General features: G+C 55.6%; 1 protein-coding gene across 1 annotated transcript in view; it reads right to left on the reverse strand.

Annotated features, from left to right (window-relative positions):
• The window catches only part of PAPLN (papilin, proteoglycan like sulfated glycoprotein), a gene marked incomplete at its 3' end in the record, with an annotated part of 33,871 nt that extends 9,123 nt beyond the window's left edge, over positions 1-24,748 (reverse strand). Inside the window, exons 1-18 of the mRNA XM_082649360.1 lie at positions 24,705-24,748; positions 22,505-22,569; positions 17,069-17,184; positions 16,095-16,155; positions 15,685-15,787; positions 14,074-14,204; positions 12,370-12,493; positions 11,802-11,882; positions 11,553-11,725; positions 11,326-11,449; positions 10,714-10,840; positions 9,531-9,738; positions 8,831-9,013; positions 8,462-8,603; positions 2,767-2,847; positions 2,344-2,599; positions 1,235-1,361; positions 780-937 (exon numbers count right to left, since the gene is read on the reverse strand). Coding sequence (XP_082505486.1) covers positions 780-937; positions 1,235-1,361; positions 2,344-2,599; positions 2,767-2,847; positions 8,462-8,603; positions 8,831-9,013; positions 9,531-9,738; positions 10,714-10,840; positions 11,326-11,449; positions 11,553-11,725; positions 11,802-11,882; positions 12,370-12,493; positions 14,074-14,204; positions 15,685-15,787; positions 16,095-16,155; positions 17,069-17,184; positions 22,505-22,558 — 2,249 coding nt within the window. The 5' untranslated portion in view covers positions 22,559-22,569; positions 24,705-24,748. The remainder of the gene's footprint in view (positions 1-779; positions 938-1,234; positions 1,362-2,343; positions 2,600-2,766; positions 2,848-8,461; positions 8,604-8,830; positions 9,014-9,530; positions 9,739-10,713; positions 10,841-11,325; positions 11,450-11,552; positions 11,726-11,801; positions 11,883-12,369; positions 12,494-14,073; positions 14,205-15,684; positions 15,788-16,094; positions 16,156-17,068; positions 17,185-22,504; positions 22,570-24,704) is intronic.
• Positions 24,749-26,089: the final 1,341 nt, after the last annotated feature.

The following is a 26,089-nucleotide window of genomic DNA, read 5'->3' on the forward strand; positions in this document are numbered from 1 at the left end:
TCCAAAGGTCAGGGCCATGAGCTCCCCGGACAGGCTCCCTCGTGCTCTTCCCCACCTGACCCAGGCCCCAAGGGCGCACACAGAGCAACCCCAGGGCCAAACCTTGCTGTGCTTAGCTCACAATGAGGACCCAGCCCTGAGCCCCCAAAGGCCTGTGAAGATGCCCAGTGAGGGGCCCACCCTTGTTCCCAGGGCCCTTCACCAGCTCTGAATCTTCTCCAGCCCCCAGCCTGCCCATAACAATCACCCTCCTCCCAGGCACAGCCTGCTCCCTCTCCGCATTCAGATGTGACCACGCTGGCCCCTGCTTAAAGCCCATCCAGGTGCCCAGCCCCCTGCAGACTCAGCCCACCAGCCCACCTGGCTTCCAACGTCCCTGTGATGGTCCCTGGCACTCCACCCATGCACCCGCCTCACAGCCCTCCTTCCAGGACTCATCCCAGGCAGGGTGGGGACACCCCATCCATCCCAGCCCTGACCTCCCTGTCTCTGGAGGGGGCTGAGCCCCGGGGGCAGCACAGCCTTCCTTCTCTGTGGAATCCCCACTGACAACTCTCCCCAACTCCCTCAAGCAACCAGGCGGCGACAAGTGCAAACTGTTGGACATGATAATAATCTTGCACTGTTCTCTGGCCCGGCACCTAGTAGGTGATCAGTAAGTATTTGTGGAAGAAAAGAGCAATAACCAAGGCAGTAGGAAGGTTCTCGGCTCTGGGTGGGGTGGCGAGCACAGTGGGACCAGAGCCTACCCACCAGGAAGGACAGGAAGGGGCATCCACTCACTGTAGCTGGGCTGGCCCACACAGCCTTCCCCAAGAGGGCCCACCGCAGAGGCCATGTTGTCGTAGCAACAGCCGAACTGGGAGACCCGGCACTCACTGGGCTCATTCTGCTGGGCCTGGGGAGGAAGCCCAAGGTTGGGAAGTTGGAAATAAGTCTGGCTCTTGGCGGGAACTCTAGGCTGCCAGGTAGAGGATGGCACGAAGAGGGACAGAACAATGAACGCACGGAGCATAACCCCAGCCCTGGGGGCAGATCAGAGGCCAGGAGAATGTTGGCTGAACCCCCCAGCTCCAGCCCAGGCCTGTCGCTGAAGCCCTATGCCCTCCAGAGGATGGTCCAGTCCAGCCGGCTTCAGGGACCTCCTTTCTGCAAGGCTAAAGCTGCAGAGCCTGGGTCGCAGTGGCTCTGAGCAGGCTCGGGGGCTGGACTCCTGCCCCTCACGTGACCAGACACTTACCGTGGAAGCCACCTCTCTCGACTGTGGCCTGCTCCCGGTGTTGCTGCGTCCATAAGAGCTCGCACAGCCAGCCTGATGGGGCCCCTCGGCCACAGACACCCCGTCAGGACAGCACCCGAACCTAGACAGACATCACACAGCCCTCCCCTCAGCACCCAGCCCTGACCCCCACCCCTACCAGGGACCCTGAGCTTCCTGCATCCCAGGATCCAGGCTCTGAGGCTCCCTGAGCCAGGGCCTGACCGGGTGAAGATCCGCGTGGGAGACGGGTTTGTGAACCCCAGTCTCTGCCATGTCCACTGGCCGCTTAGAGGCTCCCAGTGAGGGCGACAGGAAAACAATACGCAGGGCTGAACCCTTAGTAATTGAGAGATCTTCAACTCACACAGCCCACCACAAAGCCGAGGAGGGGGAAATGCACCTGAACCTGCCCAGACACCAGGTTCCCAGGGAGTTTTTACAAAATGTCAGCGGTTGGGCGACGGGGCAGAAGAGGGTGTCAGAGGAGCCCACCACTTAGTTCACCTCCACCAACCAGGAGCTGGGAAGGAAGGTGAAAGAAGGAACATATCAAAGCACCTTCTATGTGCCAGGCACCATGTGATTCGTTTCAGCCTCACAGGAACCCCAGTCAGTGGCTGTCATTGTTCCCAATTCTCAGCAGAGGAAGCCAAGATCAAAGAGGTTAATAACTTGCCCCAAGTCACCCAGCACGCAACCGGTAAGCGGCTGAGCTGAGAACCACCCCCAGGCTGCTGGGCGCGAATCTCAGCCCTTAGCACCACAGCCTCTGAGGGACTGGGGGCCTGGTTTGGATCGGAGAGCTAGAATCATAGCCCACTTGCCTTCCCAGAGCCTCAGGCTACATCTCAACAGGCTGACTTCTGCAGAGAAAGCAGGGGGTTTTGCCCACAGCCAGCACGTTAAGGAGCTCAGCGAGAGGAACCCAAGCCCTCGGTTTTGCGCTACCAGGGCAGCTCAGCCTGGAGCTCTGCTAAGCCACCCCACGCCCTCTCCGAGCAGAGACACTGCCCGTGCATCAGACACACCCCCTGAACACACATCTTCCCTCTTCGACCTGGGGAGAAGGAAGAGGCACCCACCTGCTCTGCTGACATGAGGCCCCCGGGCAGCCTTGCCACTGCGGCCCAAGAGACGCAGTGTGGCCATCGGGGCAGCACCCATGGGGGCTGTGTCTGCAGTCACGGGGCCCCAAGCCAGACCGCAGGGGCTGCCGGTGTGAGGAATGCCGCAGAGATGGGGCTGGGCCCGGGGCTGGCAGGTGTGGGCTCTGGTCGCCTCTGGGGTTACCCCGAGCTGAGGGTTGCTCCTGGGGTGCCCACCACTGGTCTCTGAAATCTAGAGAGAAGAGGAAGCAGAGGTCATGTGATGTCTCCACCTGGCTCCTCACCCTCCATCTGTGTCCGCATCAGACCCACCTCTCCCCATCCCCCCAAACCACCTGCCGCCACCCTCAACCTCCATCTCAAGGGCCCGGGGCTGGGGGCTTCCACTGAGCTTCTCACCTGAGGTGGGGGCCTCCTGTGGGCCCAGAGACATCCACGGGTCCCTGGGGCTGGTGTGCATGTCCTGCATGCTGGGGACTTCTGCAGGGAGCCGGGGCAGTCAGGGTGCAGAGGGAAGGCCACCCCCACCAACATCTGCTCCCACCCCACTACTCAGGCAGGACCTGGGGAACCCAGGACAGTAGAAGGAAAAAGGAGCAGACTTGTGTTTTTATAAACACCCTTCCCAGGTTTCAAGAGAGTCTTTGATTGCATAGAAAATGCTCATGTTACGTGTTCAGCAAAAGGAAAAGCCACATGTAAAATTAGCGTTTATGTTTGATCCCAATGACATAAAGCAAAAAATGATACACAAACATTTTTAATTGGACTAATGAAAAGATAAACAATCCAGTTTTAAAATGGGCAAGGAACTTGAACATATGCTCCTCCAAAGAAGACACACAGATGGCCAACAAGCACATGAAAAGATGCTCTACATCATCAGTCATTAAGGAAACGCAAATCAGAGCCATAAGGAGACACCACTTCGTATGCACTAGGATGACTCTAATCAGAAAAGACTGAAATAACAAGTGTCGGCGAGGATGCGGACAAACTGGAAACCCATGCACTGTTGGTGGGAATGTAAAATGGTGCAACACTGTGGAAACAGCCCGGCAGTTCCTCAAAAAGTTAAACGGAGTTACCATAGAGCCCAGCAATTCCACTTCTAAATATATACCCAAGGGAACTGAATATACACACCCACACAGAAACTCCTACATGAATATGTTCATAGCAGCATTATTCATTATGGCCAAAGGGTAAAAACAACCCAAATATCCATCAACAGACACATGGATAAACAAATCGGGCACATCCATGTAACTGAATGCGATTTAGCCGTAACAAGGAATGAAGTGCTGATGTATGCCACAGCTTGGATGAACCTCAAAAACATTCCGCTAAGTGAAAGAAGCCAGATGCAAAAGATCTGCTCTTCCTTTTATCTGATATTATCTAGAATTGGCAAATCCATAGAGACAGAGAGCAGGTCAGGTGACCAGGGAAGGGGACTAGGGTTAATGGGGAGTGATTACTTGATGGGTACAGGGTGTTTATATGGGGTGATGAAAATTTTTGAACCTAGAGAGTTGGTCGTTGTACAACATTGTGAACACAACAAATAAGAGCACACTGTCTACTTGGACTTCCCTGGTGGCACAGTGGTTAAGAATCCGCCTGCCAATGCAGGGGACACGGGTTCGAGCTCCGGTCCAGGAAGATCCCACATGCCGCGGAGCAACTAAGCCCGTGCACCACAACTACTGAGCCTGTGCGCCTAGAGCCCGTGCTCCGCAACAAGAGAAGCCACCGCGGTGAGAAGCCCACGCACCGCAACGAAGAGTAGCCCCCGCTCGCCGCGACTAGAGAAAGCCCGCGTGCAGCAACGAAGACCCAGCGCAGCCATAAATAAATAAATAAATAAAAACAGCACACTGTATACTTTAAAGTGGTTAACTGTGTTGATTTTCACGTCAATTTTTAAAAATCCATATTAAAAACAATTGGATTAATAGATGAAGGGATAGAGAGTAGATGATGAAAAAGTAATTACAACAAATATTAATTGTGAACTTGATGGTGGGCACGTGGCTGCTCACCACACAGCTCTTCAACTTTCCTGTGTGATCCAAATTCCTCATCGTCTCTTGTCCAGCTTAGTGAACTTACTAAAAATCACAAACTGTACCATTAGCATGGGTGAATTTTACGCTGTATGATGTTTAACCACCTCAATATTAAGTTCTTAAAAAGATTTTCATCACAAAATATTAGAGAAAAAATGCAAAAGGCTGAGTAGATAAGATTAGGATAATAGGAATTTTTAAAAATGATACCCAAAAGAATACTAGCAGGACACCCCCCAAATGCTCACAGTGACTGTGAAACAGACTCACAGAGAACAGATTTGTGGCTGCCAAGGGGGAGGGGGGTGGGGGAGGGGTAGATGGGGAGTTTGGGATTAGCAGGTGCAAACTATTTCATAGAGGATGGATAAACGACAAGGTCCTACTGTATAGCACAGGGAACTATATACAATATCCTGAGATAAACCATAATGGAAAACAACATATATACTTATACACATACATATATATAAAAAACTAGGGACTTCCCTGCTGGTCTAGTGGTAAAGAACCCGCCTTACAATGCAGGGGATGCGGTTTTGATTCCTGGTCAGGGAACTGGGATCCCACATGCCACGGGGCAACTAAGCCTGCGTGCCACAACTACTGAGCTCGCGCCTCAACTAGAGCCTGCGTGCCACAAGCCACAGAGCCCACGCACTCTGGAACCCACGCCACAACTAGAGAAGCCCAGGCGCCACAACGAAAGATCCCGCATGACTCAACGAAGATCCCGCATGCCGCAACTAAGAACCAATGCAGCCAAAAATAAATAAAACAAAAAATAATGATAAATAAATCTTTCAAAAAATAAAACTGAATCACTTTGCTGTACAGCAGAAACTAACACAACATCGTAAATCAACTATACTTGAATAAAATAAATTAAAAAAACAAAACCACCAAAATGCTCACAGTGAAAGTTTCTGAGTGCTTTGTGTGTGTGTGTGTGTGTGTGTGTTTTGTGAGGCAGAGGTGCGGGGGGTCCCCTCCTTCTATTTGTTAGTTTTTCAAATTTTCCACAATAAACATATTACTACCTAGTGGAACAAAGTTATAAAAAATAAAATAAGTGAAAATCCCATTCTCGCATGGACATCTTGCCAGTCTCCAGGGAATATTTAAAAAATAATGATTTAGGGTTGGAAGATTCCAGTAGAGAAGAGGTAAAATCTTTGTTTTCATTTTATTACCTACCCAACCTGGGCCAAAACCTCGGACAAGGCTGATTCCAGTTCTCTCCCCTGTTCTGGTCTCCTACGCACATTCGGTCCTGCGTTCACAGCCCCCAGCCAGCCTTGGAATTCCTGTTATCTCTCCGTTGCCTGAAAGGCACCTTTCTGCCAAGCCCACCCTGCCTCTGGCTTCCCCTCCTATGACTCTTCTCTGCCACCTTTTCAGGCTTAACTTGGAGTCCGGGGCCCCTCCCCACACCCACACCCGCAGGGGATGAGGCTCTGCTGGGCCAGCGCCGGCCCCTCCACTCCCATCATTCTCTCTAAGAGCCTGGATTTCTGCACCTGCTCCCCACCTGGCTCCTACTTCTCAACTCTCTCCACTTTGGCCTGACAGGCAGGTGCCAAATCTGTCCTAAACATCTTTCATGGCGTCACTCTAGCTCCAAAACTTTCAGCGGCTCCCCTGGACCTATTAGACAAATTTAATCAGTAGCCAGAGGCCTGAGGCCCTCAGCATTACCCCAGCCCGAAGAGCACCCACCCTGGACAGACCTGTCATCACCTCCATACCCTGTGCCGAGGGCCGGTCCTGGGCCCCTACTGGTCTCGCAGTTACTGAGCACTTGAAATGTGGTTTGAGGGACTGAGAAACTGAGTTTTAAATTTTACCGAACTAGAATTATTTTTAAATTTAAACACTGACACTTGATTCATTTATTGAAAAACCTTCAGTATGTCTGGAACAACTTGGGGATGTGAATCTGCTTTTTCAACTGTACGTTTCATGATATCTAAATCGAGATCGACTACACCAGTGAAATTTTAGCACTGTGGGTTCAATCCCTGGCCGGGGAACCAGGATCCCACATGCCGCAGGGCAACTGGGCCTGCGCGCCACAACCACTGAGCTTGTGTGCCTCAACTAGAGAGCCTGCGTGCTGCAAACTACAGAGCCCACACGCCCTGGAGCCCATGCGCCACAACTAGAGAAGAGAAAACCTGCGCGCCACAACTAGAGAGAAGCCTGCGCGCCGCAAGATCCCACGTGCCTCAATGAAGATCCCGCATGCCACAACTAAGACCTGATGCAGCCAAAAATAAATAAATAAATATATATATATAAAATAAATAACTCTTAAAAATAATAAGTAAAATGTGGTTCTTAGAAAATTTTAAATGACATGTGGGGCTTGCCTTCTATTTCTATTGGCGAGCACTGCTCAAGAGTCTAGAAAAGACGGGGAAGCAGAGCTGTCTGGTGTGTCCGCTCAGAAGCCTACCCCTCAGGAGGCCGCCTCTTTGCACCCTCGGCCCCTCCTCCCGGGCACTTGCCAGTAAGCACTACAGCACTAGTTACAGTACCCAAAACAGCAGGAACCACCTAAATTCTAAATTCATACCCACCATGGACTTCTGTGGAGCCCCTAGAAATCACAAGATGAAAATGTTCACAGACCAAATGTCATTAGGGGCAAAAAGGAGATACAAAAATCACCCATACGTTACAAGGAAGTTCACTAAATATTTATCCCAACAATGGATGGAGTCAAGGGTAATTTAAGTTTCTCGCTATATACTAATTTTCTAAATTCTCCAAATTTTCCACAATGAACATAATTATTTTTATAATTATGAAAACAGCAATGAAGGTTATTTCTTTTACAACTCAGCCTGGCCTGAAGGTCTCTTTCTGTTTCCCTCCTTTCGACCTATGTGAATGCCTCTCTGGGGTAAGTTCAGGGCAGCCTCTTCCAGGAAGGCATCCAGGGTCCCGGGACACCGAGTGGCTCCAGGGAGCTGGACTTGTAAGAGCCCGAGGATCCATCTGCTCGCGCATCCCAAGGGCCAGGCCCAGGCGAAGGAGCCCCAGGAGCCCGGCCCAGGGTCCCCCAGAGCCTCACCGCCACTGCCACCCACGCTTTGCTTATGGAGTACTGTGTATTCAGGCACTGTGCCAAGCGATCGTCACGAGCCTGGAAAGTCAGTCTTATTAACCCCACTGTACGGATGGGCAAACCGAGGATCAGAGAGGAGGGGCAGTTGCCCACGGCCACATGGCTGGTCAGCAGTGGAGTGGAGATTTGAATCCAGGTTAGCTGTTGACTCCAGGCCACTGGCTCTTAGCCACCTTGCCACGTGCCTCCACTGGAACCCAACCATTCCCCCATCATTAGCACATCAGGGCCACACGCCTCTCTGCAGTATCTCAAAGCCGACCACCCCCCCACCCCCCGGCTCAGCCCCAACCCACACCTTCCCTCAGTAACACTTCCTCACACCAAGTAAGTTGCTGCCTCTGTGCCCTTTGTCCTGCAGCTCCTCACGACTGGGACACCTTCCTTCCCAGTGGGGATGGGGGTGAGGGGAGGCGGGAAGGCAGAGGCAATACGTGAGGACAATCCTTCCTGGACGGCCTCCCTCTCTGCACTCAGTCACCCAGTCACTCAACAATTACTGAGTACCTAGCACGCGCTAGCTAAGTTCTGCAGGGGTATAAACAGAAAGAAGGAAGGGGACCTGGCCCTCAAGAAGCTTACAGCTAGTAGGCCTACAAGCCATGTACAACCACTGCAGCACCCGGAAACCAACCTAAGAGTGACAGCAGTTACAGTGAGCTATGGGGGTGGGGTAAGGGATGCTACCTCCGAGGGGGGAAACAGGGCTGCCTGGTGAGGCTGTCCAGAGCCAGACTTTGTGGGTGGCAAAGGCTTCACACACGGTGATGTGTGAGAGCGTCCCAGGGGGCTGACAGCACAGGCAAAGGCCCAGCGGCAGGAAGGGCTGGCCAGGTTGATAGCAGGAAAAGAGGTGGGGCCAGGTACCAGCTGCCCCTCCTGTCCTTACCTGGAGGAAGATGGCAGGGCTGCGTGTTACAGGGCTCCACATCCGCAGGCCTGGAGGGCTGCAGGCTCCCACAGAGGCCGGGCGGGCCAATGGCGCAGCCCACCTGGCGCCTCCGAGTGCCCGAGCTGCAGCTCGTGGAGCACTGGGGCCCCCCGGGGTGGGAGTGGGGAGAGAGAACAAGCCCGCAAAGGGAGAGAGACCCTGAGACTGGGTGGGGGGTACCCATAAGGCAGGGGGAAGGGGGAAGGGGGAAGGGGGAACTGCCTGGTACTGCGTGTCAGACCCAAGGACAGGCACATGTGCAGCCTCCGGTCAGAGACCCAAGGGCCCGGGACTGGGCAGCAGGTATGGGTGGGGGGAAGTACTCACTAGACCCCAGGCGCCTACGTGCCAGGCCTGGTCACTGAGGGGGGGACAGCTGTCATGCACACAGGGCTCAGTGAGGGGGGGACGGTCCTCCAAGGAGCACGCTGTGGCGTGGAGCAGAGACCCCTCGCCACCCCGGCAGGTGACAGTCCGCCTCCGGACCCCGGCGCCACAGCTGACAGAGCACTGTAAGGACCGGGCTGTCAGCACGAGCTGGTCCTCGCCCAGCTGGAGTCCCACCAGCCTGGCCCAGAGGGCAGACAGCACCCTGCTGCCCCATGCCCAGTTCCCAGGCCCAGAGAGGCCGAGTCATCCTCCTGCGGTTACACAGCCTGAACCATGGCTGCAGATACCAAGCTGAGGTGCGTTTTCCACATTCCTTCATTTGCAACTGCAACATAGGTAGGTGCCAGAAGCAGTGACCAGCAGCCCCAGTTTCTCCCTGGCCCCCAAACAATGTGCCCGGCTTCTTCTTTCCCACCCGGCCTGGGACCCTAGTGAAGGAGGAAGAACACGGGAGCAGGAATCCAGGCCCTCGCTCTAGTCCCAGCCTTGGCCACTGCTTCCAAGACCACGTGGCAGGTCACTTTACTCCCAGGATCTGTCTGCCCGAGGCGGAGGACAAGCTTCCCAGCCCTGCTGCTGCCCAGGTCCAAGACCCAGCTCCTGACTTTCGCCCCTCCTAGCAAGGCCCGGGCCTCACCTCGCCCCAGGGCTCCGCGCTCCAGGCTGTGCAGCGCTGCAGGTTGCAGGCCTGCGTGGTAGGGGGCTTCTCAGGCAGGGCCGCACACTCGGTGTCCTCAGCAGCCTCCTGGACGCCGGCGCCATCAGATGAGACACAGTAGACGGTGCGGGACTGGGAGCCGCCCTCACAGGAGGCCGAGCAGGGAGTCCAGGGCCCCGTCTTCCAGCTGGCAGGGAGCAGGAAGGCGGTGAGGCTGGTCCTGCAGCAGGCGCCAAGGTCCAGGCCCAAGGGGGCACAGGAGCAGAGGGGGGACCCCCACCCGGCCCATTCTCTGAGCATCAGGCAGTGCATGTGAGGGGCAAAGAGCCCTGCGCAAAGGCCAAGGTCCGGGCCTGCTCACCCATTCCCACCACTGTGCACTGGTCCCTAAAAACACGGAGCCTGGCCGCCTCCCTCTCAGCGTTCCTGTCCTCACCTGAGTCCCCCTTCCTCCTCCTCACCAGGTCAGCCATCACCCCCAGCCAGACTCCATCCCCTCTGGGGCTGAACTTAGTGGGGAGCATCTCCCGGAGGGGCTGTGCTCACCCAAGTGGGGAGAGGCCCTTCCTGGCTGTGGGGCCCAAGGACCTAGAAGAAAGGGCCAGCCCACATGCAAAGCCACACCCACCACCATCCCAAGAGACCAGCTGCCACCAAGGCCACAGGGAGGAAGGACTGCACAGCCCTGCGGGGAGCCTGTGGCCCAGGAGCACCTGTTCCTGCACACACGCTGGGCCCCAGCGAGGCGCCACGCTCTGGGCTGGTGCAGGTAAGAGGTCCCTTGTGCACAAACACAGGCACTGCCGATGCCCTCAGGCCCCTTGGCCCAAGCCGTGGCCCATTCTTTGGCACCTGCCAAGTCCCCTGCCAACTCAGACAAACGGGGCCTCCGATACCCCCCCCAACCCTCCCGCCGCCAGCCTGGACATTCTGGGCACTGTGTGGGCTCAGGATGGCGGACGGAATAGCCTGGGGTCTCATGCTCAGGACCCCCCACTGCCCCTGCCCGGCTGATGGCTGGCTCCTCCCCCTCTGGCCACAGCTCTGAGGAGCCCCTCAACCTCCTTCTTTGCTCAACGCCTAAAGCGGCTGAGGGACCCCACTCCCTTCCCACCTAAGAGCTTGGATCCCGCAGGGGCCGAGGGGGCCAGCAGGGCCTCACCGCTTGGTGTGTGGGCAGGGCTGAGGGCTGCAGGGGCGGCGGTCAGCTGGCCGCGGCTGGTGCCGGCACAGATGTTCGGGGTAGACCTCATTGTCGATGATGCAGAACACTGGGCGGGTCTGCTGACCTGCATAGGCCCGGCCGTAGCAGGCAACCAGTCAGTCCAGACTCGCCAAATGCATTCTCTGGGCCAGGCACCCTTCCGGACACATCCCAAGCGTCACCCTGATTAAGCCTCACGTGACCCCCTGGGGTAGGCTGCCATCACCATCCTCAATTTACGGATGAGGAACCTGAGGTTCAGAGACTTGTATCTGTGGGCGATGGAGCCCCGCTCTGACACCTGACCACTAGCTCCAGGCCCAGGCTCCACTGACAATGGAATACTGTCTCCTGTGAGATGCCACTGCCTCGGGGAAGCCCTCTGGTTCTCTTAGGTTGGGCGGGGGCCCTTCCTTGAGTCTCCTGATCTCTGGGTTTCCCCCAGGTGACCCCCCATGACGTGAAGCTGTCTCCTCTACTTGTCCACCTCGCACCCACAGCTGGAGCGCCTGGAAGACAGAGCCAAGCCCCACGTGCAGCCGCACCCCCTGACCGGGGCCCTGCCCTCACCTCCACCACACGTGGCGCTGCAGTCGCCCCACGAGCCGTGGCTCCAGCTGAAGCCGGGCCGGGGGGAGCTCAGGGGCAGGTGGTACTCGAAGCGCACGCCAGGGTTGGGCTCCTGGCTGATGAGCTGTGCAGGAGGGTCCCCACTGAGGCCTGATGCCAGGGGGCCGCCCCCGCCCAGCCCACAGCCCTCCTACTGGCCACCCCCCTCTCCCGCCAGCCCCGCTCACCTCGATGATCAGGGGCTCTGAGGTGGGGCCGCGGGCGTGGAGCTGCTCGGGCGCCAGGTCCCCCTCAGCTCCCCGCTCATAGTGCAGGACGGTGCTGGCCACAGGTAGGGCCCGGGCGCCCTCGATGGTCCAGTGCCCGTTGAGGTAGTATTCACCACGGACGCTCTTCACCGCTGTGCGGGGCGAGCACCCAGGTCAGCTGCCCTGGCAGGACCCACCCCCCTGCCCCAGACCCAAAACTTTCCTCACCCAGGAAATTCCTGCTGGCGGCCGCCTCCTCAATGCGGATGCTGGTGGCCCCCACGGGAACTATGAGGATCTGGTTGTAGCCTGAGGGGACAGAGATGCTCCGGGACCACTCTGGCCACAGGCAGGGGTTGGCCCTGAGGATGCTACGTGCCCGGCAGCACAAGTGGGGTCAGGGAAGGGCAAGGAGGACACAGGCAGGGCAGGGTGCTTGGGAAAGAGTGTTCCTGAGGAGCAGACAGCCTTACAAAGCCCAGAGGGGCGGGCAGGCTCCAGCACCCATACTGACCGGGAGGGGAGGGGGCAGATGGGGACAGTGGGGGAAGGGATGCGGAGGCATCCAGGTGGCCACTGGATAAGGGGGCAGAGATCCTAGTGTGAGCCCACAGGCTCCTGGACTATGGTTTAGCCTCCACCCTGAGGCGGGACCTCAGGGCTTTCATGACCTGAGTGCCACATCAGACCCTCTGAGTGCCATGAGAGCAACTCAGCCAGTGAGGGAGACAGGCCAGGAAGGAGCAGGTAACAGACCCTTGTCTCAACTGTCTGTGGACCCTGGGAGGAGCCCCACCTCTGCTGAGGTCATTGGCATCAAAGACGCCTGTGACGGGGTAGCAGGTCGTGCCATCACCACCACACTGCAGACACTTGTCCTCCTGCTTCGACGAGTCCAGGTTGTAGTCACAGCCGACAACCTGCCAGGCAGAGATGAGGGGAGATGGGAGAGACCAGCGTGAGTCACGGTCACACCAGGACTTGAACCCTGGCCGCGTAGCCAGGTCCGGGAGGTGCAGTAACCAGTCACTAGCCACGGGGGCCGCGTAAACCTTGAATCTGGCCTGTGGCTGACAGTCCGCCTCTTCTGCCTACTCGGCACCGTGTCCCCTTCTCTGGCAACAGCACCTCACTTTCCTTCCTCTGTGGGAGCACCTCTCTCCCACAGAGTTTGCATACAGTTCCCCAACAGGGGCTTCGGGCCAATCAGCGGGTTGTATGCCTTGCTCAAAGCTCACAGGGGGAGCCCCAGGCCAGGACAAGCCAAAGGCAACCCCAGGTTGCTGGAACTCCTGGGAATAGGGCGCTCTGTCCCCGGGAGTTGCCAGGCTGGGACAACTGAAGCCTGAGCTGCTGGGCCATCTTCACACCTCATCAGAAGAACCTGTCTGCCCCTAAGCTGACCAAAGAGACAAGGAGAGAGATGTTTCCAGCATCATCATTCAAGCACCTGCAGCCAGCCAGCCACTCCCTCCCCCAATGGCATTTTTTTTTCTTAAGTCAGTTTTAGTTCGGTTTCTGTTACTTGCCCATGAGCTACAACTACTGAGGCCACGTGCCACAACTACTGAAGCCCGTGCGCCTAGATCCCATGCTCCACAACAAGGGAAGCCACCGCAATCAGAAGCCTGTGCACCTCAACGAAGAGTAGCCGCCGCTCGCCACAACTAGAGAAAGCTCACGCCCAGCAACAAAGACCCAACATGGCCAAAAACAAATAAATAAAATAAATAAATTAAAAAAAAAGAAGAAATACACTGGCGAATGTATTAGAATATTTATGCCTGGAAAATTTGAGGATACAGGAGAGAAGGCTATAGGGACATTATCTTCAAGTATCTGAAAATAGGAGGAAATCCAGGGGTGGGAGAGGGGAATGGAAAGAATTAAGAATAATGGGGCTTCCCTAGTGGCGCAGTGGTTGAGAAAATGCCTGCTAATGCAGGGGACACGGGTTCGAGCCCTGGTCTGGGAAGATCCCACATGCCGCGGAGCAACTAGGCCCATGAGCCACAACTGCTGAGCCTGCGCGTCTGGAGCCTGTGCTCTTCAACAAGAGAGGCCACGATAGTGAGAGGCCCGCGCACCACGATGAAGAGTGGCCCCCGCCTGCCACAACTAGAGAAAGCCCTCGCACAGAAATGAAGACCCAACACTGCCATAAATAAATAAATTAATTAATTAAAAAAAAATAATGGAAGAGAGGTTCATTTAGTATAATTGTGAGCAGCTGTGAAGAGCAGCGTGGAAACAAAATTACCGGGAAGAAGTGGTAGCTTCAGTGTTCACAGTGCCACCCAGAGGGTTCCTATTACTGTGGGGCTAGAGTTTTCAAAGGGCAAAGGTAAGAGGGTCACAGGGCATCTGCGATGCAAGGCACCTTAGAAGCTAGTCTTGAGAAGACGTCAAAGTCATGAGAGCCCCTGGCCTGCTGGTGCGGGGCTGGGCGACGTCTGCAACAGGCCCCGAGCCATCTGGTGGGGGTGGGGGCATAACTCACCCGGCAGCTGCCATCCACGCAGATGTCCCGTTTGCCAGGCTCGCAGGGTGTCCCGTCTATGACGGCCTCCCTGTGCTTGTAGTAGAAGCTCTCCCCCTTGGGAATGCAGTTCAGTTCACATTTGTTTGGGGCTGCGGCGAGCAAGAGGAGAAAGCTGAGAGGCTGAGCGAGGTTCAAGGCCTGTCCTAGCAACAGCGAAGTGTGGGCAGGAGCCAGAAGCACACGCGCCCATGACTGGGAGGGGCCCACAGCGCCATACATACTCCCAGTGGCTCAGAATCCCACCCCCAAGCCAGGGAGAAGGGATGCTCTCCCGGAAACTGCTGCATCTCTGGGAATCCCTGGGAATCAAGTCGAAGAAAAATCCCAGAATAAGGAAAAAGCTAGACATTTGAAGAGGTCTATCCCACCCTTATTATTTATAATAGTCCAAGTTTTAACAATCAGCTACTCTATTATCTATCACTAGAATATTACGCGTGTTGACTGTGCTATTAAAAACTGTGGTTATGAAGATTAGACAGTAATGTGGGAAGATGCTTATAACAGAGTGCAAAGTGATACTATGTAATAACTACAAGTAGGTAAACAGAGAGAGAATAATGTGAAAAGGGCTCGCATGAAATGCTAGCCTGGATCCTATGAAAGAGATAGGGTTAAGGTTTTTTTCTTGTTTCAATTTTTATATTTATCTAAATATTATATACACATTGTTTAAACAGCCCAGAAGTGCTAACAGGATTGTAATCACCTCCACCCAAAGAAGGCATCCCTCAACAACCCTTTTTAAACTTTCCCCTGTGTTCTAATTTTTCTATAACAGGTATTTAAATTATTTTCAACATACCCTCACCTTAGGATCCAGGAGGAGCAATGAATGCAAACCACCGCACTGGGGCCGCCCCCCCTCTGGCCAAGACCCCTTCCCCACCCCAGAGCACACACAGCTCTGTTTACTGATTTGGAATCCCGAGTGCCACAGAGTTTCCAGGAGTCATCCACAGTGAGCAGTGAAAACTACTACTCAGAAGGTATGTTCTGACTCATCTAAAATGTTTTAAGTACACATGTTAGTGTTTTTTGTTTGTTTGTTTTCTTGAACTGTATTGCTCTAAAAATTAATGACCTACATCTTCCTCAAATTTACCCAGAGCCAGGTTCCGGCCCCAGAGACTCTGAGTAAACGAGCTCTTGCCACATCAAGCCCCCTGCAGCCCAGCCTGCAGGTTGCCCAAACTCAGGCACAGACTCCACTCGCCACCTCGCACCCCACCCCCTGCCCGGCCCCCCACCATGCCTCCTGCCACGTGAGGAATGCTTCCGGAGCAGGCCAACCAAAAGAAGTCTCAAAACATCAGAGGCTTGGCCAAGGCTTTGTTTGAAAACGTATGTATGGAGGGGAAAAGGATGGAAAAACCTCAAAACGACCACCACTGTTGTGCCCTGCTGGGGGTACTGGAGGTTTTCCTTTAAATGTATTTGACAACGTGTCTATAATATGGTAATGAGAACTGCGAAATGCAGTCAGTGTAGCAAAGAGATCCCCAAAGATGGGGCCCAGCATAGGGCAACGCAGTGGGGGGCAGCAGTCGGAGGGACTCGCGCACTTACCGCCGTAGTACGGCAGCCACTTGTACCGCCGCCCCTGGAACTCCTGGCCGTCGAACTCGGCGCACTGCTCCGCCCTGAAGTCGCGGGCCCCGTCGGGACAGCTCTGCGGGGCGAAGGGGACAAGGGAAGGGGCTCGTGGGTCCACCACTGGGGTCTGCCGCCCGGTTAGCCCCGGGGAGGTGGGGTCCTGTCCCCCCAACCCCCGCTGTAGCTTCGGGTAGGTGGAGTCGGGTCCCCAGGGCTCCCGTGCGCCTGCTCTAGGGGCCTTGGGCTGCCCGGGCGAAGCTATCGTTTCAGGGTGGGTGAGGAAGGGGTTGCTGTGCACCGACAGGAGGGCCCCCGAGGGCTAGTATGTCAGCCGAGCAGGGCGTCCGGGAAGCTGTCCCCCACCCCCGGGGGCTTTACCTTACCTCGGTGCGGCAAGAGCGGTGGCTCCGGGAGGGGCCCACGCAGCCGGAGCCCCCATCTCTCCTGCAGGGCGAGAGCGCTGGGAAGACCCGAACCCCCATGACCCAACACCCCGCCCCCTCCTGGGGCTCCCCCGCCAGGACCCCAGCTTCGGTGGCGCCACCTGGTGGGCACCACTGGGCCCGAGGGGTGGCAAGGAGGGGAGGGGTGCGGCCTCACACATAAATCCCTTTAGGTAGGTTTAATCAGCCCTCTGTTTATACCTGGGAGAAGCCAGACCCAGAAGTCTGACTACCCCGGAGTTTGTCTAACTTGGGGCCACTCTGCCTCTTAAAGCAAATTCCCAGAGAAGCCTCAAATTCTGCCCTTGGAGACACAATAAGATGTAATACCTACCCACCTGGTAAGGTTATTCTGCCACTTAAGGAGTAAATGAGGATAAGGCACTTATAGTAATGTCTTATCTCTCTCCCTCTTCACCCAAAGTTTTCAGGAACAGGTAAACCCACTGACAGGCTGGGTGTCATCACCCCTTCTTTTGCACCCTATAGTACCTATCAGAGTGCAGAGCACAGAGCAGGTGCTTACTAAGTCACTTAGAGTGAAAAACATCTATACTTGACAAAGAAGCTGACAGTAGAGAAACCACACAGGTTAAACTGTTGAAGATTATTCATTAATTCAACAAGAATTCACTGCACCTGCCAGGTACTGCATGGGGATCTAGAGACTCGGGGTGGATGAAGCAGGAATGGCTCCAGCCCCCTGAAATAAGGTGGTTGTTGCAGTCAGAGTGTAAGGACGTGGAAATGACTCAATTTCAAATTCTCCACTAACGCTGCTCCCAGCACAAATCCATTATGTCGTAGGTCCTGCCCCTGTGGCCTGGCACTGGCCCGGGACACCTAGCCCAAGACCCAGCTGCTCCCTCACGCCTGCCCTCTTTTTACAAGCTGGCCCATTCCCACCTTCCTACCTCTGGGAGTAGCAGGGGCGCTCCCGGAAGCTGACGCCCCCTCCACAGGTCCGGCTGCAAGGGCTCCAGCTGCCCCAGGAGCTCCAGGTGTCACTCTGCCGCCTCACCCTGGGAGCCTGCGGGAGGAGACACTCAGGAGGGACTCAGCACTCGGAGCCCCACAGGGTGCTCAGGGCTCCCCCGGGGCCCCCTGTCTCAAAACACCCCCTCCCCTGCAAAGAACCTGAGATCTTGTCTCCTAGAGCCAAGCCTTCAGGACGGCAGCACCGCCAGGCACCCGGACTTATTTGTGGAACTGGCCAGCTGTCACCATAAGGAGCTGGGAGCCGGCCTTCTCATCCGTCAACGCTACCTCCACCAGCCGCCCCTACTTGCCAAGTACAGCGGGCAAGCCGCCAAGCTGGGGGCAGAGATCTCTCCCCTGACCGTGATATCCCCTGGCTGGGAAGAGCCTGGTTTGAGAATCAAGATGTCTGCGAACATTCCCTTGAATGGAAGCCCACGGATCAGCAGAGCATGCCCTTCCAGGAGGGAGATACAAAAGGGCAGGAAGAACAGCGTGTCATCAGGCAGACAGGACTCCACCTGTGCGGGGAATGTTGCCCACGGGCAGCGCCATGTTTTTGTAGCTCTGGCCTATTAGAATAAGAACTTAATCTAACCGTGCGTGCGTGCGTGCGTGCGTGGTTGGAGTGGGGGCTGTGGTTTCTTCCTGCCGATCTGTGGCAGGGACTCCCAGGACTTCCCCAATATCCATCCTCCCCTTCTCCTATTAAGAGGACCCTTGACTCTTAGCTGGATACCTGGCTGCCTCCATCCCAAAATTCATTTCCCAGATTTCCTGCAGCTAACCACAGCTATATCACTAAATTCTTGTCAGTGAGATGTACATAAAAGTGTTGGGTAGCAGCCTCCAGTACAGGCATACCTCAGAGATATTGTACGTTTGGTTCCAGAACACCGGTATAGAACAAATATGTTGAAAAAGCAAATCACACAAATATGGGGATTTCCCAGTGCCTATAAAAGCTGTTTGCATTATACTGTAATCTATTAAGCATTCTGTCTAAGAAAAAACAGAAACAAATGTATGCACCTCAATTTAAAGTACTTGGGGCTTCCCTGGTGGCGCAGTGGTTAAGAATCTGCCTGCCAGTGCAGGGGACACGGGTTCGATTCCTGGTCCAGGAAGATCCCACATACCGCGGAGCAACTAAGCCCGTGCACCACAACTACTGAGCCTGCGCTCTAGAGCCCGAGAGCCACAACTACTGAGCCCGTGTCACAACAAATGAAGCCCGTGCCCCTAGAGCCCATGATCCGCAACAAGAGAAGCCAACGCAATGAGAAGCCTGCGCACCGCCATGAAGAGTAGCCCCCGCTCGCCGCATCTAGAGAGAGCCCACACGCAGCAACAAAGACCCAACACAGCCAAAAAGATAAAATAAAATCATTTATTTTTAAAAAGTACTTTATTGCTAAAAAATGCTAACCATCATCTGAACTTTCAGAAAGTCGTAATCTTTTTGCAATAGTAACAAAGATCACTGATCATAGATTACTGAAAAATATAATAATGATGAAAAATTTGAAATATTATGAGAATTACTAAAATGTGACACAGAGACACAAACTGAGCAAATGCTGTTGGAAAAACGGCACCGACAGACTTGCTCGACACAGAGTTGCCACAAACCTTCAATCTGTAAAAAATGCAATATCTGCAAACGCAATAAAATAAGGCGTCCCTAAGAGATAGCTTGCATGTGCATTTGTCCTTTTTCTTCTTCCTCCTGTATTCCTTCCTGCTATTTGGAAATCAGATGTGATGGCTGGAGTTGGAGCAGCCTTCTAAACTATAAGGTAATTTGGGAATAGAGGCTTCACATAGTGAAGCAAAGATAGAATCTGGAGCCTGGAGGATGTGGTGAGACAGAACATCCCTAGACTTCTGACCTCCGGGTGTTTATTTGAAAGAGGGATCAAGTCTTTCTTGTGGAAGGACTGTTATTTGGGACTCTGTAACAGAAAAATAATCCTAATAGATACAGTTTCCCACCCGAAAAATGTGACACCCTGCAGCTGGCATCAGAAGCCCACATGCTACACACATATTCTCTTATTCACTCCTCAGAATAACCTGATGGACCCCAGTGCATGGAGTAGAGAGAGGCAGAGAGAGAGGGAGCCACGTAGGAACAGGTGGACACAATAGCAGGTTGTCTTCACCCAAGGCCTCTGCTCTTTCACCAGAGTCCCACCGACCTCACCTGGAGAACCAACGCCGACACTAGCCGAGGCCTAAGGAGCTGGAGAGGTGTTGGACGTGATTTCTTGCTAGGAGGCAAAAGGTGGACTGGAAATATGTCCCGTTTGCTGGAAGGGGACTTTATTTTAGGGCATCACGACATAAGAATCTCTAGGGGAAAGAAATCCCTGCCATTTTCCAGAGGAAGAATTCAAGTCCTAACGTGGAAAAGCAAACTCTTCCTCCCGTCGCGAGCCACCCGCCGGGTGAGGATGGAGGTTTGCGCACGCGCAGATTACTCACAGTGTTCTAGCGCCTCGGTGCCAAACATCAGGTTTTCCTTGTTTTATAATAAAACCAGAACCCTGAATCAGAACAACTCACACATGCAATGAACCACGTACAAAACCAAGAAGGAAGGGCCAGCCAGGCCAAAGGTCTGAGCTTTCACTCCTCAAATCATTTACCCTTCAGTTCTAACTGGGCCAAAATCGCCAAGCCTCCAAAAACCAGCGAACCAGAATATAAAAGTGTTCTCTCTATGAAATTTAAACTAAAATTTACTTGGATCCGTTCCCGTTTTAAAGGGGAAGATGTTGAGTGTCGGGGTTGGAGGGTGACTTTCCAGGGACCACAAGCACCTCCACTCCAGACTCATCACTACAAAATAAGAATTCTGGAAGCGGCCCACAAGAACTGCTGCTTTCTCATCCTGCCGCCTCCGCCTGGCTACTAATTACCTCTGACCAAGTCCTGTTTGGGTGTCAGTCTCACTCCTGAAGCACGAGACTGAGCCTCCCCAGTCTACCCTTCCCTGCGCCTGGGCTGGGCTTACCGGCGTGGGCAAGGCAACAAGGGGCACCCCTGCCACCCAGCCACCTTGGGCCATCAGGATGGGGTGGGGGAGGACTCACCTGAATACAGGACCCCTTAAGTACCAAGCCTTACAAACATCCCCTTGCCCCCGAGCCCAGCACCCGTGAAGCAGGCATCCTAGAGCCAGGCCCCGTCCTGTACTTTAGTTTCTCTGACAAAAAGAAATCAGTCAGCCAGCAGCATCATAGACACATCTTGTTTCTCTATAATTACCCAAACCATGAGCCGCATGATGGTGTGAAGCCAGAATGAGCTGCTCCAGTCCACCCTCATCCTGGGCCTGTCCTCACCTGCCTCCTGACGCTCTCAGCACCCCACCAGCTCCTCCTCCAACCCCACCTGGGCAGCTCAGGAGCCCCCTTTCCTGCTGCACTGTTCCCAGGGGATCAGCTGCCCGACGTGCATGGGTGAGGGTGGGAGTGGGAACAGAGGCAGAGGCGAGGAGATTGGAAGTCCCCCTCATGAAGCCTCCCCCCGACCAGCCTGGGGTTGGGGGCGGCAAGGGGCGTGGTGCTTTATCCCTCCGTAATCAGCTACTCACTCTGCTCAGGCTGACCCCTGTCAGCACAGAGGATGATCCCATGAAGTTCTGGGGGTCCGGTGAGGAAGTCCTGGCCTCAGCTAGAACCGGCCTGGGCCATGGGGCAGGGGGCTGCATCCAGCTAAAACCAGCCTGAGCCACACCCTCCCGCAGACAGTGCAGGGGGTGTGGAGAGTTTTCAGCCCCAGCTATCCAGGTGTCTCTAAGGGAGAGAGCGCCTAAGAGGACCCAAGTTGCTATGGATACCTTGACTCACTTCACCTGCACGCAACCTGTGGGTGGGTGTTATTATCCCCCCCGCCCGCCATTAAAGGAATCTAAGACCTGGTGATTTGCTTAGGGTCACAGCTGTTAGGAGGTGGCTCTGAGTTTCCTCCTGGTGTCCTGACACTGTCACCATGCCCCACCCGCACCCTGAGCCCTGAGCTTCAGCCAGGCACTAGGATAAAGCCTGTGCCGAGGACCTCAGCGTGTGGCACTTAGGGAACAAGACCATGGGGAGGCAAAGATGACCCGGGGAAGCCAGAAGGTGGTGGAGAGGACATGAGCAAGGGGGCTTTAGCCCACCCTCTGCTCTGACTGTGGCCCATGCTAAATCCGTGGGGCTCTGGAGCAGTGCCCACTGCTGACGTCCATCCCTGCCTGCCCCTCTCGGCCCTGGTCGGAGGAGTCCTTCTCATCCTCCACTCACATTTCCACTGAGGCATCATTCCCCCTGCCCTCCTCAAGGCAGCAAACAGTTTGGGTCCTTTCTCAGGGGTCCTCCTGCTGGCCTCAGAGGGCTGGGTAGGGCTGTGGGTCTCCCCCTGCGGAGCGCTCTCCAGGGACAGGACGGAATCTGTGCCCTCCATCCTGTCAACGCAGGAGAAACTTGGCAGGAGCAGCCTCCAGGACCAAGCCCTGCTCTGCAGACAGTCCCTTCCCCAAAGATCGGTCCTGTGGTCTAGAAGATTCTCTGCACCTCCATAGAACCCAGGTATGTTCTCCAGGGAGCCCTGTCCTTCGGGCTAATGAAACCAATACTGTGATCACCAGTTGGCTTCCTGTGTCCACTTTCTAAATTTGCGCTAATGCGGTAGCCACTAACCACATGAGTCTATTTAAATTCACTTTAATCAAAATCAAATAAGAGTCAGTTCCTCAGCTGCATTAGCCACATTTCATGTGCTCAGTAACCACATGAACTGAGTGGTTATCTTATTGGACAGCACTGATGCAGAACATTTCCATCATCTCAGAAGGTTCTATCGGTCAGCCCTGCTCTAGATGCTAACCCCAAAGGCAGTGGGGAATGGCTGGCACCCCAAACCTCCCCACTGAGGAGCAGCTGAGTTTGGTCCCAGGCAGGTGGCAGACATCTGGTGGGATGGGCCACCTAGCCCTGCATCTTGGCTGGTGCCAGCACTGACCCCCTCTTCCTTCCACCGTGATATACCACCCGGACAGGACGTTCCCAGCATTAGCAGTGCCCCCCAGCACCTTCTGAAGGGGGAGGGCGCTGGGACGTTGCCATTTCTGCAAACTGTGCCCCAAAGCCAGGAGGGAAGTTTCAAGGTCCCACCCCTCTTTGAAGGAGCTGGGGCCCAGGGTTCCCTCCTCCCACACCACCGTCCCGTCGCCGACATTGGCCCTCTCCTGGGGATGGCGCCACTGCCGGGGGTGCTCCAGCCGTCGGGGGCTCCGGCCCGCGGCCAAGCCCTCGCCCCCGCCTCCCCAGCAGGGTCCTCCCGGGGCGGGGCGGAGCAGGGTGGAGGGGAAGGGTCGAACTCACCGAGGACCCGGGCGCCTGGGGCAGCAGCAGAAGCGCGAGCAGCAGTAGCTGCATCTCGGCCTGGCCTGCGGGAGAGGCCAGGGTTGGAGCGCGTGGGCGGGACAAGGCGCCGCCCCACCCACCCCGAATCCCGCGCTCCCCGCGGTCTCCTGGGCCGGCGCGGCGGGGGTGGCCTGTCCCTCCCTCTCGGCTGCCCACAGGTGACCCGGACACCCGCAGAGGGACTTGTGGGGATGCCGTGGGGCGCAGCGGAGCGGCCGTGCCACTCACACGGTGAGGGAGGGAAGGCCCGTCTATAACTGGCTGCTAAAAGTTCAAGAGTAACTTCTTTCAGAGTTTCAGAGGGATGGAAAGAGGGCAATTAAAAATACTTCCTTAAAAACAAAGACAAGGGCTTCCCTGGTGGCACAGTGGTTGAGAGTCGGCCTGCCGATGCAGGAGACGCGGGTTCGTGCCCCGGTCCGGGAGGATCCCACATGCCGCAGAGCGGCTGGGCCCGTGAGCCATGGCCGCTGAGCCTGCGCGTCCGGAGCTTGTGCTCCGCAACGGGAGAGGCCACAACAGTGAGAGGCCCGCGTACAGCAAAAGAAAAAAAAAAAAAAAACTTCCTTGTTAAAAGACCGGGAGTTCAGAATCAAAGCAATCAGACTCACTGTTTTAATTCAGCAAGAGATTCTTTTTAAAAAGCCATTACAGCGCTTGTTTAAAAACTCGTTAATAAAAATGTTTTTTAAAGTCTCTGCAGGCACTTTTAAAACTCAACTTAAATGCTTTAAAAATGTTAATTGTATCTTACTTTAAACCCAAGCCAGCATTTCTCTGTACTGGAGAAGCTCCACAAGCAGGTTCCCTAAGAGGTGTGTGTGTGTGCAGAGTGAGTGCAGTGTGTGCGTGTGTGCAATGTACTGTGTGTGTGTGTGTGTGTGTGTACAAAATGCCTGTGTGGAGTTTGGTGTGTGCACGCATATGATGTGTGCGAGTGCAGCAGGTAGAGTGTCTGAGTGCAGTCTCGTGCATGTGTGCAGTAGGTGTGCATGTGTGTACATGTCACTGTACTGGAGAATGACATACACAACGTGCCCCTTTCAGTACAAAACATTAAACAAGTACTGGCTTGTATGCTTAAGTTTTAAAATCTGAAATTCTATCATTGTTCTCTTTAATTTTCTTAGGCATAAAATGATTGCAGTTTAGAAGAACAAAATAGAGCATACCTAAGCCAGGTTCAGCCAGATATAACCTGGCACATTTAACCATGCACATGCTCCGTTAATTTAGCACCAACTGTGATTCACGTAGGCATCATTTTCTCTGCAAACCGGAGGTCCACGCGGCTGGCGGGGTGAGGGCGGTGGCGTGCTGCCTCCCGCTCGCACCGCCGCGGTCCAGCCTCGCCTCTGCGGCCCCTCGTGTAAGAACCGCGCGCGGGAGGGGAAACCGAGGTGCCCGGGGAGCCTTGTTCTCGGGCTAACGGCAAAGATGCTGCTTCTCTAAAGTAGAGACTGCCTTCAGGGGGCGGGGATGAGCCTAGCTCAAGGAAAGACGGCAGGAAGGACAGAAGAAAAGAACTTTATTTATAGTTGCTACTGGGAGCAGCGGACTCCGGCCGAGCGGGTCTGCGGCTCCGCGCGGGCTGTGCCAGGGGCCGGCGTCTAGGGTCCCCTCGCGCCCTTCCCGGTCCCCACGCGAGGATCTCCCCCGCGCCCGCCCCGCGTGGGGAACGGGCCCCGTGCAGCCCCCGCGACGGAGAGGGGCGGCTTGCGACGTGAGGCGCGGGTCGGCGGCGCAGGGACCCGGGCTCGGGCGCTCCAGGCCCACAGCCGCAGCGGCACCGGGGAAGGGGGGCGCTCGGTCTCCGGAGACCCGCGCCGGAACGGCGTCCGACGTGGGGGAGGGCAGAGGAGGCGGGAGGGTTGGCGCGGGCCGCCTGGGTTGCGTCTGTCCGCCCGGCCCCAGCCCTCGAGGCTCCCGGGGTTTCCTGCGCGCCCACGACCTCCCCCACCCCCGCCCGAGGGCGCGCGACGCGGAGCGGGGACCCGGCGCCGCGCCCGCCTCAGCGGAGAGTGGGAGGCGGGGTCTCCTCCCGGAGCCCCCAATTCCTCCCACGCCGCTCTCCCCGGGAGCCGGGCGGGGCAAATTCCTGCAGCAGCCCAGGGGCGAGCCGCCCCCGCCCCCGGGGTCCTGTCCATCCGCCTCCTACCTGTCTCCCGGAGCCCGCTCTGTGGGTGCCCGCCCCAGCCCAAGTCTGGGAGGTCTGCCAGGCCGCCCGGAACGCCTGAGGAGGTTGGACTTTCTCTCCCCGCCGCTGGCTGGCTTCCTCCCCGCCCATCTCCCCCCGTCCAGCTCTGCTGACATCCATCCCCGGTGACCTGCGATGCCCAGGGGTCTATGCCAAGGCTTGGCTTGCCCTTCGCTTTGGGGGCTGGCACCAGTCCCATTTCCTCTGTAGCCAGGTCTTCCGGTTCTGTGCCATCCTTCCTCCATGCCCACCTTACATACAACACAGCCCTGTGTCCAGCCGTCTGCTTGTCCTCTACCCCTGAATTCTATGCTTCGGCCACAACTGAGTTTCTCCACACACAATCTGCTGTTTCCCACCTCCCAGCCACCATTTCCCGCTGCCTAGAATGCACTCTGGAAACCCCCTCTTAACCTTGCAAACTCCTAGTCACCCCTCAAGATCCGCCAAACATCATCTTCTCTAGAACCCTCCCCATGCCACCCCAGGCTAAGTTGGTGGCCCCTTGCTCCCTCAGTCTCCATCTCTGTCTGCTGTAGTTCTACGGTGCATCACACAGCAGGGATCTGAGTCTCCCTAATTCAGCTGTGAGGTCCCTGAGGGTAAAGCATGCATCCCTGTCATGTGAGTTCAAAGCACTAGTTGGGATCAAGGTAGGAGCTCAATAAATGCGATACATTTAATTTCCTTTCCTAGCTGTCCTTCTTTTTCTCAACCAAGGCACTCCTTGTCTGCCATCTCTGTTTTGGAACTGGAAATCACCTATCCCCAGAAAAATAGCACTGGCCCTGGGGCACTCGGAGGTCACAAGGTTGATTCCTTTCCCTCCTCCTCTTCTGTCTTCAGCCCGTTTCCCAGCCCAGCTATTGGGCATTTCTCCCCTGGCCTCCTGAGGGTCAGAGAAAAGTCACCAGTGGGGAGCTCACCCCCTCTTAAGACCTCCAGCTCCTGCAACTCATCTCCCTGGGCCATCACAGATGCTCAGACAAAAAGCTTATTAAAACATAAGCATGTTGGGCTTCCCTGGTGGCGCAGTGGTTGAGAGTCCACCTGCCGATGCAGGGGACATGGGTTTGTGCCCCGGTCCGGGAAGATCCCACATGCCGCAGAGCGGCTGGGCCCGTGAACCATGGCCGCTGAGCCTGGGCGTCCGGAGCCTCCGCAACGGGAGAGGCCACAACAGTGAGAGGCCCGCGTACCGCAAAAAAAAAAAAGTAAGCATGTTAAATCTGGCCCATTTCTTACCTGTCAGTGAAGAGAGGAGATGCAGCAGCTGTGTAGCAGGGGCCCCTGGGGACTTCTGTGAATTCTTAGGCAAAGATAAAGCTTGGCAGAGAAAAGGGAGT

The sequence above is a fragment of the Grampus griseus genome, assembly GCF_964374135.1.
Source record: "Grampus griseus genome assembly, chromosome: 2".
In the NCBI taxonomy this organism is placed as follows: Eukaryota; Metazoa; Chordata; class Mammalia; order Artiodactyla; family Delphinidae; genus Grampus; species Grampus griseus.